General features: G+C 35.9%; 1 protein-coding gene across 2 annotated transcripts; it reads right to left on the reverse strand.

Moving 5' to 3' along the window:
- Positions 1–1,017: 1,017 nt before the first annotated feature.
- On the reverse strand, positions 1,018–16,587 carry LOC113050658 (erythropoietin receptor-like). 2 transcript variants are annotated; one of them, XR_003276799.1, is made up of 10 exons: positions 15,894–16,587; positions 14,989–15,115; positions 14,643–14,809; positions 13,949–14,100; positions 13,699–13,855; positions 12,140–12,227; positions 11,816–11,903; positions 10,752–11,509; positions 7,218–7,504; positions 1,018–1,223 (listed from the first exon to the last, which is right to left on the reverse strand). XR_003276799.1 is itself a non-coding variant. In XM_026213867.1 (8 exons), the coding sequence occupies exons 1-8, from the start codon at positions 15,982–15,984 to the stop codon at positions 10,784–10,786; spliced, it is 1,596 nt and encodes a 531-aa protein (XP_026069652.1). In that variant the 5' UTR covers positions 15,985–16,304; the 3' UTR covers positions 10,628–10,783. The 2 variants fall into 2 exon arrangements, 1 of the variants encoding a protein (XP_026069652.1); XM_026213867.1 differs by lacking the exons at positions 1,018–1,223; positions 7,218–7,504 and having other exon boundaries at positions 10,628–11,509; positions 15,894–16,304.
- Between the last annotated feature and the right edge of the window lie 399 nt (positions 16,588–16,986).

Here is a 16,986-nt window from a genome sequence, read left to right on the forward strand (position 1 = left end):
ATGACAAAACAGACAAAGCACCTGCTCAGGTTTACATCAGTGTGTTTGTTACACAGTGAATCATTTTCCAGCTTCTATTTTTAGCTGTTGTACTGTGGCATTGGTTGGTGCTCTCATTAGACATGTGCTGCACGCATGAACTGGAAACTAACGGCCGGCCACATACACACCTGACTGCAGCCTTCATACGGGCAGAGGAACATCTTCGATTACTCGCTTACACCTGACACACTGACACACACCATGTCGCTGTCCCAAACTCATTTCTTAGAGCGTGACGTTGTGAAACACAAAGCGCCATAACATTTTTAACATTTGTGAGGAGTTATTAGTTTACTGTAATTAAGAAATAATGCACAGCATATGATGATTCAGTTTCCACAAAGATATTAAGCAGCTTTTTTCAGCATTGACAATAAGAAGAATTTTTAATAATTGTTCACCAGTAATATTTGATACCAATCATATAAGCAATGATTTCTGTGACACTGGAGACTGGAGTAATGATGCTCAAAATTCAGCTTTACAACATTACAATACGTTACAACATCTTCATAATTTCAAACGTTTCTTTAGTAGTTTCTGTCAAATGTCCATATTTTTTTATAAGTCATGTATGAACCCAACCCAACTCAACGACAAAAAGTTGTCAGATCACTTCCAGGAACTTCCCATCATACGGAGTTGTTTAATCACTGGAAAATCAGTGTAACAACAACAGTTAAGGCGTGTGACATTCAAATATACACAGCTGATTTTAACTGCTTTTGAATGAAGCTCACCTGCTTTTATTTATTCAGTAAAAACAGTAATACATTGATATATTATTACATTTTAAAATATCAGTTTTCTATTTGAATAGATTTTCAAATGTAATTTATTCCTGGGATGCAAAGCTGAATTTTCAGCATCATTTAGTGTCACATGATCCTTCAGAAATCAGTCTAATATGTAGATTTGCTGCTCAAGAAACATATTATGTTTTTTTGTGAAAATCATGATACATTTTATTTTTCAGGATTCTTTGATGAATATGAAAGTTTATGAACAGCATTTATCTGAAACCGAAATCTCTTGCAACATTATAGATGCCTTTGCTGTCACTTCTGTTTCATGTGGGGAGAACTCTAGGTCCACACTGACTGATCTACTGAGAGATTGCTGAAGCTCTCTCGAACTGTACATTTCATCACTGGGATCCAATAACTGCTTCTCAGCCAGATCTGAAATCATTAAACATATCAACAGAGTTTCTTCAGAACATCACTGCTTTAAAAGATCAACATCCTCAAAACATCTTATATTACTGAAACTAGCTAAACTTAAACACAAAACTCATAAGGAAGTAGTTAAACGTGGTTAAACAGTTTCAGAGCACACTATGAGTGCCTGGTGAGTCATGTTTAAGAGCTGAAATACAGGACAGGTCAGTTGATGAGTGTGATCTCACTGACGAGACTGAACCATCCCATTATACCACACGTATACTGTACACGGAGGCTCATTAAACTGAAAACATTACTAGGCACTAATCACTAGCAAACACATCAACTTTGCAGCAATAAAATACTAAAACTAAAATAAAAACGAAATACTGAAAAAACTACAACTGAACACTAAGAGAGAGAAAATCTTTAGATTTGTTTTTATTGTATATTTATGTAAACTGGAAAGAAGAAACTGTATATAAATGTTCTTTTTATCGTCTAATACAATTTTGGCAATTATTTTTATTGTATTTGTATGGTGCTTTTTTGCAACCCCTGGCCACTTAACTCACTAAAATAAAACTGTAAATGATCTTCATTCATTTGTATTGGAAAAGTTTCAAACTCTTTGACAAAAAGTTTCAAACAATTTGACAATCCTTGAAACAGACAGAAAGAATATATATATTTCATTAAATTCATTAAAAAATTCATTAAAAAACAAAAACAAGCCGCTTCATCAATACAGAAGAAATACTAGAAATTTTGGAAGGTCTTCTGATTGTCTTGGGGGGCTTGGAGTCAAAAAGGTTGAGACACTACTTTGTATTATTGCCTTTATGCTGTTTACTTGAGCTACACCCAAAAAATCTTAAGAAAAAGATATATTTTGCTAAATGTATTTACATGTTATTTAAACTGAGTTTAAATAATAACATTTTAAATGAAAGCAACTACAATAAATACTAAAATAATCTATGATTTTCATGCTTATTTTAAATAAAATGTGTTTAACAATTTTTTTTGTAATTTGTAGAATTGCACAAAAAAAAGACAACTCTTGACTCAAAATTCAGTAATTTAGTCTGCAATTAACTATTTAATAGTCATTTTTTACATGCCTTTGGGCTAAAAATGCAAAATAAATTTTTCTTTCTGAGATGGACTGAGATGGAAATGATAGTTGAAAAGTATTGCATAACGTGTTTTGTTTGCAGTGTATGCTGCGCAGCAGGGGCGATTCTAAGATTTTGATTTTAGGGGGGCTCAGCCCCCAATAAGGGTATGATTAAAAAATATTATTTTACTATTAGGGTAGGGTTGTATACTACTAACCTTATTGCAATCCACTATTCCATTGTATTCCCTGTATTTCATATATGGGAGTAGGAGTACTGACTGAGCCATATATAACACTGTAAAAAAAAACTAATACAGTTTTTTAGATGTGACCAGTCACTGGAAAATTTTGAATTGGGAATGTAGATTTTTTTTTTTTTTTTTTTTTTTTTTTACAATAAAGACTTCCTGATTCAGTATTAGGACATTCATGTTTATCCTTTGATGATACCACTGCTTTTTCTTATGAAATGTACGTGGAAATTGGCAGAAAATTAAAACAACATAAGGGTTCAATGACTGCAATGAATCTTGGGAACACAGTGGTATTGTGTGTGTGTGTGTGAGGCTGTCTGTTCTATTCTCACCTGACTGTTGCTCATTTGCAGACCTACTCCCGCACTACATCAAAAAATGTTGTATATCCATCTACAATGAAATATAAATTATATTATTATTATTATTATTATTATTATTAATTTTTAGCTTTTTAGCCTTTATAATCAACAATACGGTTGGTTATACATCAAGTCAGCCCCTGAACATTTATTTCATTTCAAATCATTTAACTAACCAGCTAATATTCATTAAGAATATAGACAAAACATGTATTAATGTAATTGTCTATTGGCAATATGTTTAAAAAAAAAATCACAGATCCCTTTACTCTTACTCTAATATATGTATCATGATACACTAATGATTAATTATTACTTAATACAAAATTATGTTTAATAATAGAAAACAAAATAACTCCACATGATGTTTCTCTCTCTGTGCCATTTAGTACTTTCAGACAATGACGTGTGTCGTTAATAATTTATTTTGCATGGCTGCATAATGTAATGCCGAAATACACAATAATATGTTTTCAATTTCAAAAAGTAAATTAAAATAAATCATGATCGTTTTCTAAAGTATGTTTTCATGGGTGTTAATCGCTTCATTTTTGTTGGAAGAAAAAACATCTGTCACACTGTGATAAAGGCTGAAAGTGAAAGCAGCGAAGACGTACTGGTATTGGATGCGAGAACACACACACCACACGCACACACACACACACACACACACACACACACCTTGTACTCTCTGATGTTCGCTCTGCTCGGCGCCCCTGGGGATTGAAAAACGCGCTGAATCCATGCAGACTCAGATCAGGGGAGGAGCCGGAACTTGATGCAGCTTGCCACCGTCTCAAATGAGATTTTAAAGGGGACTGAAGCGATCACTAATTAATTAATCAAATAATTTTTTAGGGGGGCTGGGCATAAGTTTAGGGGGGCTGAAGCCCCCCTAAAAAGGGCCTAGCGACGCCCCTGCTGCGCAGTGTGCATTAAACAGTACGACACTGCTCCGATCCAAACACAGCCCTAGAGAAGAATCCAGTTATTGTTAAAGAGCCAGTAAGATGAAAATTATAAGCTTCCTATCACTGTTTATAAGTCCTGTACATTAGGTTTAAATCCATCCAAGGTTAAAAAACATTGTCATTTTGTCAAAATATCATTTTAAAATTACCCCAATTCTCAGAGATCCCCAAACGGTTCGCACGAAGCTGTTCAAAAGATTCAGTTTCCTTAAACCCCGCCTTTCGGTAGCATACTGTGTTCTGATTGGTCAACTAACATAGTCAGGTTTGATTGGTTTTTCCGCACACACCTCCATGGTAAACTATGCATTAACATCTGTTTGGGGTGAATTATGTCTTATTCCTCTCATCGCTAAGCAAACAGTAAAATAAAAAACTTGAACAGTCTCGCTGCTTTTTCTTCTGTGTGTGTGTATTCAAGCCGCGCGTCAGAGTTCCGTTTCTCCCAAGACGGTAGGCGGAGATTATTATGCAAAGTGTTCCTAGTGACGTACATAGAGATGGGCAAAATATTTGAAATCTATAATGACTCGTTTCAGCGATTCAGAGTCGACTCCTTACTTTAGAAGCCAATAACTTTATAAATCGTGTACTTTTTTGTTTAATTACTTTGCACATTGTTTACACTGATGGACAGCTACATCATACACTGTAATACAGGTAATTTTTGATTTCCCATCTGTGTGGCTCTTTAAAGTGTAGTATTATAAGGCACATGAATTCCTTATTGCTTCCATTGCTTGATTTCCATTGTATGTGTTGACATGTAAATGAGTTCCCTAAGGATACGCCACAGAAAGGGAACGTCCAGGTGACCATTGTCAAAGCATGTCCCTTCATTTGACCGTTTGCAGTCAAATTTGTTATTTTGCATATCAGGTGTTTCAAAAGGGTTTTAAAGGGATAGTTCACCCAAAAATGGAAATTCTGTCATCATTTGCTCACCCACGTTTTTGCAAAACGTTTTTCTTTTGTCTGACACAGAAGTTTTTGCAAGCTGCTTTTTCGAAGCTGTAAAGAAATACCAATCTAATATCAATTTACATTAATAATAATAGTAAGAATCTCAATTAACATAAATGTACAATTTACAACTTTTATAGATTCACATTAGTTGTAGCAGTGTTAATTTTGACACGAAATTTTAATTTAGTTTTAGTCTTAGTCTTTTGACTATAATTCTTTTTAGTTTTAGTCAAGTTTTAGTCATCTGATTTGTTTTAATTTTAGTCTTATTTTAGTCGACTAAAATTGCTTGGTATTTTAGTCGACTAAAATTGCTTGGTATTTTAGTCGACTAAAATAAGACTAAAATCAATAACAGATTTACTAGACAATTTTTTACAGCTGGTATAGGAAACAAACTTAACCAAAATATATAAAACACAAATTCAACTTTATTTCAACACAACTGTGTCTTTATTTCGATTCAAAAGCTTTTATGCAGCAACAAACACTGTCATGATAATGTAAACAATAACTAGCTGCCAATTGACCATCAATAAAAGAAAAATAAAGTTAGGTCCAGGACCTTAAAGTTTACAGCTGAGCTGAACAATAAGTGCATACATTTAAAGTAAATATTTAATAAGTTGGCAGCTAGGTGGATAAAAAAAGTAACAAGATTTTATAAGGTATTCATTTGTCTAGCAATATTGTATGTTTTAAATACTACAATATTGCTAGATTTGTATGTATAATGATAGGATGTGAACATTCATGTTTCACATGACTAATATAGAAATATTTGTGATATTGTCAACAAGTAGAACATTATAAAATATACTAAACATTAGTATTAATCAAATGTATTTATCATGGTATTACGTATTAGTATTGTGCTCGCATCTAATTTGAAGAAGGGGCTATTTTACAGTACTTTTCAGTTCGTAATATTTAATGCTACAACATCTACGCACTGCACTATTCCAATTTTGCTTAGCTCAATAAACAAAAGAACATCGTTGTAAAATTACATTTGAGAAAATGTCCGGGTGGCTCGTCTGTAAATGTCTTTTCAAATTGGTTGTGTTCTTGCCACGAATGAGCGCTCTGCGTGCTTTACACTTTGTTTTGTTTTGTTCGTCGTCAAACGTGAAGTGAGCTGTGGACATTTTGTCGCTCTTTTAGACAGTAGGGACTTTAAGCAACAGCTGCGAATGGAACGGCTACGGCGACCGGAAGTTTGCCGTCACACCGCTGTAGCCAAGAACGTAAAAGTCACTAAGCAACGGTAAAACAGAACAGCGCAACGCAGCATTAAGTCATTTATTGAGATCCAAAAAAATATATAATTTAAAAAAGCAAGAGAAGGATTGCTTTTGGCGTTAAATGACAATCTTTTGTCAGAAGAGGAGTTTTTAATATTGTATGATGTAAATAAGTCTAAAAACATAACATTTATTTACCTAACCTCTCACGTTGTAGCGACTCTGGCAAATCAGCTGTTCTCCCGTAGTAGACAGTTAAATTAGAACGTCACAAAGTAGCAGTTAAATTCGCGCAGGCGCAATACAACGCCAGAATGGCGTTGCCGTTCCACCAGAGGCTGTTGCTTAAAGTCCCCATCACCTCTTCGAATGCCGACTTCCCGGGAGCTCATAAAAACTGAAAACCTTCGCTTCACGTCTCAATGAGTCAGGCTCTGATTGGTTCTCTTCTCTCATGCAGTCTGTTCTGTTTTGCCGGTTCTTTTGCTCATTCCTCCCATCTCTCCCGTCTGCTGATTTGATTTTCGTCACAGTCTATTTTCGTCTCGTCCTTTATTCGTTGACGATAATGTCAATCAATTTAGTCATAGTTTTAGTCTCCATCAGTGCCTTCTATTTTAGTTTTCGTTTCGTTTTCGTCAGCAAAAATATATTCGTGACGAAAATAATGACGAAAATATTTAGTCAACGAAATTAACACTGAGTTGTAGTTTTTCAGGGCTTTCTGGTTTATTTTTGCAGTATTAGTTTTTATTTCAGTTGTAGTGTTTCATGGTTGTGTTGGTTCAAGTTACTGTGTTCACTGATATTATGTAAATATTTTAACATTTATTTTGTTCCTCGCAGCTGTATAGTGACATTTCCAATTTATTGAGCCTTCATTAAATTGATAAAATGAAAAAAAAGGTTATTCATTTATTTTTTATAGTTTTTACTTTTCGAAACACTGTGTTCTAAACCAAAATTGATTGATTTTCAGGTTTATTTTATTATGAATTTACTTTATTGAATTATTAATATTTTTGTATTACTTTTTTACACAGTGTAAGACATTCATCCCCTGCAGCTGCCTGTGGTTTTGTATTTTCTTACTTTTGGTGTTGATACTCTCACTGACAGCAGATTTTTTTCTCTGGAGGCCTGTCCTCTTCATCTTTCTCCATAGTTCCATCCTCCAGGTCTGACTCGGACTCGCCTCCTGCAGGCCAGGGCAGGTACTGCACAAACCAATGACCGGCCACACACTGCCACAGTGCAGATGTAGACAGACCCACAAGTGGGCTTCACCGCCTGCAGCTCGGGCTCATGCTGGCAAAACTGACCGTGACCTTGATACCAGCTCACCACAGTCTGCAAACTGGTGGCAGACACCTTCTTACCTGCACACACACAAAAACAGATCCAGATGCAAATCAGAATATCATAATGATTTCTGAAGGATCATGTTACTCTGAAGACTGGAGACACAAGAGGTCAGGTTATAGTACAGCTGCCATGTTCAGTATAGTATTTTTATTTATTTATTTTCAGGAAAAACATAGGAATACTGTTTGGTACTTCAAAACAAACAATAAGTCATAAATCTATTAGGTAGAGCCTATAAATAGCAGTATCAGGTAACCAAAGAACACTTATGATAATGATAAAAAAAAGGAAAACGAATGTCGTTGTATCAGACAGATGTATTTGTGCACACAACAGTTCACGTATGTATGCATGCATTGCAATGTTTCCACGTTTATCCAATTAACTGCACAGTGATCTGAGTGTTGCATGATCAAAAAGGGCGTTCATGAAATCCAATTACGTACTTGGAGTATTTCTGCTGGTATTTTTCTCCATATCCAGGAGCAGGATTAGATCCTCCGCAAGCGCCACTTCACTCAGGCTCGTGCGCCGGTGTTGTCCGCCATGTTTCTTATCAGCTGTTGAGTTTTTATGCTTTGTCCTAAAGGGAAGTGCGGTGTGTAGCCTTAAAAGTAGTGGACCCCCCCCCCCCCCCTTTTTTAATTCCATGTTCTGTTATTATTATTTTTTTTGATCAGGTATTATTAGATGATTAATGCATAAAATGTATGATAAAAGCACCTCCTAAATGCATAAGTATGAAACATATGTCAGCTTATGATTGTATATCTACTTTAGATAACTATACTTTTGGTTTTTGCATTTAATAAAAACCCTTGCATTAACTTAAACCCCAAACCCGATTAGAAAACATGAGTTAAGAGCTGTTTTATGAGGTAGCAATCAGTTTTGAAGTAGCCTACTTTCTCAAGCTCTGCTCAAGTATCTGCAAATAGTTGTTTTCGTACACGTTTATGAAAAAAAAAAAATAATAATTCTTCATCTCAGAATTTGGGCGACACAAAAGAAAAGGTTATACAAAAGAAAGTAAGTCATTAATTTTCAAATGAACTCTCCCTTTAACACAGACAGTCATAAATGTGGAAATGAGAAGACTTTGCTGAAATGGGTGAGATCCCTTCTGTTTACACTATAAATGAAAATCCTTTTCGTTCTAGAACAAAATAGGAGCTCTATTGCTTATAGAAAATTAGTGAATAAGAAACTGATTAATACATATGTTTTCAATCTTATAACCAGTGCATATGTGAAAATAAACAACACTTAGTGATTTTGGTCAGAAATGGCATACATTTTTCTTATAATATTTTTTTTTTCAAGTTTCCATACTAAAAATTGTATTACCAATTCATCTTGATTAACTCAGTTCACAAATTCAACAAACTTGGTGTAACCTCATGGATCACAGAACAGAAAGAAAGGCAGACAAACTGAAGTAAAACTGATGCTGGATGTCTATGTACAGTAATTTAAATGTACCACATATTTAAAAAAAATGTACTTTATTAATACACAGTCTTGCTCTTACTGTGAATGAGTCATCAGTGCACATTATTTAATAGAAGTAAAATATGGTTTTCTAATAATTTATCAAAAGTAAAATTGACTTGAATATTTTCAGTTAATGCCACCAAAGCCGGTTAAGTTTGGACTTTGGGGTGCTAGTGGTGTTTCAGGAAGGGTGTAGTCCTCCTTAATCAACTGCACACTCTTGAATGAAACGCCCTCTGTCCTAGATCTAATCAAACCTCCCCAAAACATTTTCATGTTGTGTTACAAAACTGATGAAACTTTGAAAGTGATTGTTGCGAGTAGAAAGAGTTGCAAATGTCAATAATGTGATGGTGACTTCTGGTCCGTTCCAAATCAACCAAACAAGCATTCCCAGAATGCACCAGAAGAAGATTGGATGGGTGAAGTATCTGAATGAACTGACCTATAAAGAAGGTCTAATGAGAATTCAGTCTGACTCCCTCCTCTAGGCTTTACTGTTTTACAGATCTAAAAGATGTGCATTTACTTAAACCACAAAAACAGAGTAGAAAAATGTTATTTACATTAAAAAAAGATATATATGTACAATTTACAAGACAGATTCAGACTGGGTAAACCCAAAACAGAATGATATATGAACTGTCATCAGGCACTTTCCACAAAGAGGTCAAAAAACAAACATTGGTGATAATTAAGCTTTACATATAAAACCTGATATAAATATTGTGCTGGAATGGGTAAGCTTGGTTTATAGATATCCATAAACTCCACAATGGTTTGAAATATTTAGATATTTTTTATATATATATTTTATATAATTTTTTTCTCAACAATGTCAAAATTTTTACATTTTGTATGATTTAATTGTTCAGAGTACAGATAGTTGATGCATTTACAATGTCCTATTTTTCATGAAATTATTTATATTAAATTATTATCCAATTTGTTCAATATTTCAAAAATGAAAAAAAAATGAAAAAAAGCAAAAAAAAAAAAAAAAAAAAAAAGAGAAGAGAAGAAAGTAATTTCACTGCTGAATTAACCCTATTTGTGGAAAGTGCCACCAGTTAAAGTATCTAAAATTAAAGACAAAAAAAGTTCAAAGAAAACACCCCACTGGAATGTAGTGGTGTACATGAATGTTTCATCAACAGCTGCCATAGTTATGCTATAATTCTAGCTTATTTTATCTGATGAAGTGTTTTTTCTTCTGAAAAGTCCAGTAAGATCCTGATGTGAATTTGTAGTAGTTTTGTACATTTCGGTTCCCTTTGACTATGGATTGTAAGGAAGTCAATGGCTACCAGCATCTGGTTACCAACATTCTTCAAAATATCTTCTTTTATGAGTGAGTGAAGTGAAGTGACATTCAGCCAAGTATGGTGACCCATACTCAGAATTTGTGCTCTGCATTTAACCCATCCGAAATGCACACACACAGAGCAGTGAACACACACACACACACACACACTGTGAGCACACACCCGGAGCAGTGGGCAGCCATTTATGCTGCGGCGCCCGGGGAGCAGTTGGGGTTCGATGCCTTGCTCAAGGGCACCTAAGTCATGGTATTGAAGGTGGAGAGAGAGCTGTTCATACACTGCCCCCAACCACAATTCCGTCCGGCCCGAGACTAGAACCCACAACCCTTCGATTGGGAGTCCAACCCTCTAACCATTAGGCCACGACTTATGTTCCACAGATGAAAGAAAGTCGTACAGTTTTGATGACATGAAGGTGAGCAAATGATAACATAATAATCACTTTTGGTAAGACTATCCCCAAGTATGGCGGGTTTACCAAATGGGACCCATGCAGAAGTCTGATCCGGATTTAGTGTGTTCACCGGAGAGCGGCCACTTATGGAGAAAAATCTCGTTTTTGTAATCATTTGTGTACATCCTGTGTCTCCCGAGCTCCACGATCCTGCTGGAGCTCATGGGGCTGTAGTCCATGGAGACCCCCGAGTCTGCGACCGCCATGTAGGCGTATCCCGGCCCTTTGGGGGGCCACGTGTGGTTGGGATACTCAAAGCTGGATTGTGACGACAGTCTGCCCGAACCCGAGCTCTGCTGGAGGGAGCCGAGGTCTGAGTGTGAGGTGTTCAAGGACGGCGTTCCTGCGGTGGTGAAGAGCGTCTGCAGCGGTAACGTCTCCTCAAAGACATCGTCCACCTCTCGAACGCCGTCTCCTTGGGAGTTTTGATTGAGAGTGACGTAAGTGTCATGTGACTGCGGTAACAGTGACTGGGACAGAGGTTGGGGGTTTTCTTGAAGCGTCCTCAGTTGCTCCATGAGCCAGTGAGCTTGAGGAGGTTCCCGCCATCTGTCCGGTAACCCCGAGTCCGAACGCTCGCTCTCCTTCTCCTCGTCCTCCTCCACAGGTTTCCTCTCCTCTCTCTGAGACGTCCCGTGGCTGGACAGGGAAACCTCGGACAAGACCTCCAGCGGTGAAGGAAGCTCCTCTGTGAACACATGGACTGATCTGCCCCACATGCTGCTATTATTCTGGCTCATCCACTCCTGAGGGCAGAGGAAACCCAGTTCATTACTAAACATCTAGCACTAGTAATGATCTCTTTTTCAATGGTTTTTCAGTTCCAGTCAGCTTTCCTACCCATAGCCTACATATCTGTTGACATCAAATATCGTCCTTCATTGACTAAAAACGTATTATTTAATAATAAACAATAATCATAAGCCATTATTTGGCTATTTTGAAATGATCGACATTGGCTAGTTACTATGTTCACTGTTGTGAAATATTATTGAAATTCAAAATATCTCTAGTTTGATGTTCTTAAAAATAGAAGAAGAAGAATAAATTACCTTAAAATCCCCTTTGTAGACGGTAAAAAGACCTGGAAACTTTCGCTCTGGTGTCGGGATGTCAGGCCAGAGTTTCTTAAGAAGAAATCTGTAAAGTACAAAGAAGCTGTTCAATTTTTCAATAGTTTAATTTTTTAAATAAACATTTCCCACAGCTACATCTTGTGAAATAGTTTCAGTAGCCTATATGTTTCTCTGTCCAGCCATACATACTCAACAAACCTTAATCAGCCTTTATTGAACTATGATTAGATGACATAAGTGTCCCTCATGTTAGTACTGTATTTGTCTAGCTAGTTAAGGTGTGTGCTCGTGAAAACTGACTTTTGGTGGGACAGAATCACAGTCATAGACAGCAGGCAGAGGATCAGTCCGATGAAAAGCACCAGTAGCATGATCAGTGGATCCAGCTCTGGGAAAAAAAAAGAGAAACACAAATTACTGGTCGATTGAGATGACCAATCAAATCAAAGTAGCCAGGGTTCATAAACCCGTAAGACCTTCGTTTATCTTAGAAGATTAACAAATTAGGATATTTTGGATGAACTCAGCAATGTAACTACCACGGTCAATGCCCAGAAAGGCAGTAAAGACATTGTTAAAGTAGTCCATGTCACATGACATCAGTGGATCAATGGGTATGTTGTGAAGCTTTTTGTGCACAAAGAAAACAAAAATAACGACTTTATTCAACAATTTCTTCTCTCCCATGACAGTCTTCCCTGCTTGTTCATGAGAGTTCCACGATGCATGTGTTCTGATGTTCCGTTGTAGAACCCGGATGAGCTGCCCCTTGTTTACAAGCAGAAGACGACGCACGCTGTGCAAAAAACAGTCTTCGGAAAAACATGTCTGAAGTTTTCGACAGAGAGGATGACTTTCAAGTTTTTGCCCAGCATTATTTATTTGAACCAGAATATGCAGACTGACACGTAAGAGAAAAAAATTGTTGAATAAAGTCATTATTTTTGTTTACTTTGCACACAAAAAATATCCTCGTAGCTTCATAAAATTATGTTCAACCACTGATGTCACATGGACTATTTTAACGATGTCCTTACTACCTTTCTGGTCCTTAAACGTGGTAGTTGCATTGATGTCTATGCAGAGTCAGAAAGCTCCAGGATTTCATCAAAAATATGTTAATTTGTGCTCCCCCCAGTGTTCAAAACATGCCAATGAAATCTCAAGCAGATCTTAACTGCCTGTTTTTTGTTTTTTGTTTTTTGTTTTTTTGCCGCAAAATATAAATATAGAAGTAGGGCGGTGTAACTCTAGTGAAAAATAAATATACTAATATACAAACGCATTTGCAAATTTATGTCTATAAAAATACCCTGCAATTATACTTTTGGCGTATCAAACAGATATACTTAAAATCCGCTAAACCGACTTGAACCGAAAAATGGACTTAATGCATTTTAATAGAGTGGAAGTAGTGCTGAAGTCCAACTAAATCTATACTGAAGTATTTATGATTGTACTAAAGTGGATCTATTGCAAGTATACTTTAAATATATATTGCATTTAAAGACAGATATTATTCAAAGATCATACAATCCTCATCAATATTCCTCAATCAATAATCCTTATCACATTTTAGATTTAATTAAAAAAAAATGCACTGTGCACAAGTACTCCAAATAAAGTTTCATTATCCTTTTTATATCAGTAAGTCTTGAGCGATATGTCAGTATACATATGGTAATAGATTTGAACTATACTTAGTGGGAATGTATCAAAACTGCTTGATGGATTGCAAAATGTAAACTATATTCTGCGAAAAGCGATTATAAACATTGACATCATGATATTCTGTAAAGCTTGATACAAAGCTTTCATACATTGATTGTACTTCACAAGAAGCATTAAAACGCATGTACCGCTGGGCTGTGTGACTCCAAGCACAGGCTCGGTCCAAGCACTCCAGTAGCCTTTGTAGGCAACACCATCAGGTTTGACACGGACCCACACCTTGTATCTGGTGTCCGACTGTAAGCCAAGCAAAACCAGCATCGTGCTGACCTTTATGACCTCCACCTTAAAAGATAATTCACCACCGATGAGTTTGAACAAGAAGTAAAACACAACAGCTCATTCTAGTAGCGCTAACGGTCTCACGAAGTGCAATACCTTGCCCATGTTACTTCCCTCCTCTGCATATCTGACCTCATATATCATACTGTCATCCATGTACTTGAGTAGAGGAGGCAGCCAGCTCACGTTCAACTGCCCTTCCTTCCCTGAACTCAAGACTGTGAGGTTTCTGGGAGGATCTAGAAACACTGCGAGAGGAAAAGCATTATAAAACATCTCATAGAAGAGTGCTGGCTAGATTACATACCAATTGTAGTCCATCACTTATTACAAATTACATGACAGATATTGTAGTTGGTAACGTAATCTATTACATTGCACACTTTAGGTAATCTAGTTAGATTACTTTTGGATTACTTTTAAATTACTTTTGACCAAACACGTTTATTGCATAGATTTGACATTGTTTTGCACCATGTAGATATACAAATACAAAGAGATAGATAGATTAAAAAAAAAAAAAAAAACACTTACTACAACAATAAATTTATCTGCATGTCAATAAAAAAATAAATCATAAAAAGGGAACAAATGAGTAAGGGAATTAAAATGTTATTGTGCAAATAATATAAAGTAACTGTAACCAGATAATGTGCATTTAAAAAAATCATTTAATCTAATTACAAGTACTTCATTTTTGGAATCTGATTACATAATCCAGATTACACATAATCAGTTACTACCCAGCACTGCTTAGTGAGGATGCTTAGTAATGCATTAAAAGACTTACTGAAATTCTCAGCGTTAAGGCTTCGACTGTAGAGCATCCGGCGATCACGAGAAACTTTCACATCAAGCGTCGTGAAGAAAGGGGTTTTGGGCAGTTTGCAGAAGAAGACGGTTTTGTTACTGGCCAGTAAAGACAGAGATGAAACCACACAATCCTTGATCTTATTCCTGAAGACATGTAAAAATAAGAAATCATGAAAACAAATGTCGTGAATAACATTTTATGCTGTCTTTAAAGAGACAGTAATTTTTATATCAGTTTCTAAGGATAATTAAAAACAAAATACATTTGAAAAAAAATATATCAATCTTTGCCTTGAGCCTCAAAGCACTAATCAATCACTTACTCGTATGAATATGTGAAGGTATACTGATCAGGTAAACTATTCCTCTCCTCTTCCCAAAAGCAAGTGAGATCCTTCACCTCCACAAAACATTTAATATCTTCTGATTCGTCTCGCAGTAACTGGGCCACTGAATAATCAGAGCACATTATGTTGCAAGCATTACGCACAAGTACACAAATATAGCACAGGTCAACACAAATATAAAATATTTAAAAGCTATTAATTACATCATACTGTATGTATTAACAAATTGCATATTTCATGCATTTTTTATTTTGTTTGTTGGTGCTCAGTTATTATTAGTGCTCAGTTATTAATAATGGTTCTTAGTATCAATGTTGAAAGGTTTTTGCTGTTTAAGGGACTGTTCAACTTCAGTTGCTGGTCTCCATTGACTTCCATATGAAAAAAAACAATGCTGCAAGTCAATGGGGAAGGTGAGCTAGCCCTTTAATACTTTTCTGGAAACCAGATGAATGAAATAGAAATAGAAATCTTTTGCGACCTTATAAATATTTTCAACACTGATAATTATCGGAAATGTTTCTTGAGGCACAAATCAGCATAATACATTTTTTACGAAGGATCATGTTGTACTGAAAAAAAAGTGATTGTGGCTGAAAATTAAGCTTTGCATCACAGGAATAAATGACCTTTTTTTACTTTAGCAGTTATTTTAAATTGTAATAATATTTTTACAGTTTTGGCTGTTTTTTTTATTAAATAAATGCAGCCTTGGTAAGCATCAGAAACGGTAGCCTATTGATTAAAAAATCTTATATAAACTGTTTTTAATTATACCTCCACATTTTTTTGCCTTAAATCTGGAAAGTCTTGAAACATGCATGTTACTTCATAATGAAAATAATTAAAAGACATTTAAAAGACAGAGTCGCTTTTCTTACCTTTACTTTCAAAATGTTGTCCACCTATAGAGACGAAAGCAAGACACAACACAAAAACTATTTTCAATCTGTCACTCCTCATTTTTGCCATCCATTTACATTACAAATGCATCACTGTTCTGCGTAACAGTCCCTAAAGGTCTATCCTCCTTTCCAGGTGGTTTTTTCGACCAAAACAATTTTTAGCGGACACCATGGACATTTACGTGCATCTCATCCGATAAGCTGATTCACAGTGTGTTTACTCTTTTACTATTTGGAGGTGGAGCGCCAAAAAGAGTTGTTTACTGGGAGGAGCCTGAGTGAAGACATTCATGACTGTTTGAGGCACTCAGGCTTTTAACATACATCCTTACATGCAGCCTGACTTTTAGGCTCGAGTAGGAAATAATATGATGTTTAATGGGTCTAAAACACTTTTATCAACTATGCATGTTCATTATGTGAAGTGCATTCAACAGGTGCTCAGTTGTAGGTGTTTTTTTAGTGTGCAAACTGCACTGGTGTTGTTCGGCACACAGTAACCGGTTCTTTTTATCACGGCCTGACACTCTTGTTTTTTATACTAAACCTGCGTTATCAGCACAGCACTGAGCTCCTCTTACGCACAGATAAGAGCAAGCATTGCGACTCGATCCAGTCAGCCTGCAGTTCACTGTCCTTTATCACTATTGCAGCACTGTACCGTTATTTCAACCCGGGACACATTGTTAAGATGGGAAATGTGACACCGATTAGTCCCACAGGTGGTTTTAATCATACATAGGCTTTGTCTTTTTAGTAATGAGTAGATTTCATGTGCATTGAACAGAAATGATCAGATGTTGGTCCCGTAATGCAGGCTACTCAAAAGCAATTAAAACCTCAATGCAAAATTCGGAATTGAAAAAAATATATCACTCAGAAATTGCACAAATAATTACAAAGACTCGGTAACACATGAATTACAATTTGGAGCAGAAAAACTGAAATCATCATGGTCCAATAATCTTAGTGTTATATTATAGTAGTTGGTGCACTACTGAAGCATTCTTAACTTTATTCAGGTCATATTTACACAAACAACATCAGCCCGGATGTCTCAGACACCCAT

Source organism: Carassius auratus, chromosome 3 (genome assembly GCF_003368295.1).
Source record: "Carassius auratus strain Wakin chromosome 3, ASM336829v1, whole genome shotgun sequence".
Taxonomy (NCBI): Eukaryota; Metazoa; Chordata; class Actinopteri; order Cypriniformes; family Cyprinidae; genus Carassius; species Carassius auratus.

What these genes read in the sequence shown, in the direction of transcription:
- LOC113050658 (XM_026213867.1), bottom strand. Translation starts at nt 15,984, where the DNA reads ATGGCAAAAATGAGGAGTGACAGATTGAAAATAGTTTTTGTGTTGTGT. An exon ending in CCTTAACGCTGAGAATTTCA is followed by an intron (nt 14,101 to 14,642) that starts GTAAGTCTTTTA and finishes TTCCTCTCGCAG; the next exon opens with TGTTTCTAGATCCTCCCAGA. An exon ending in TCTACAAAGGGGATTTTAAG is followed by an intron (nt 11,510 to 11,815) that starts GTAATTTATTCT and finishes CTCTGCCCTCAG; the next exon opens with GAGTGGATGAGCCAGAATAA.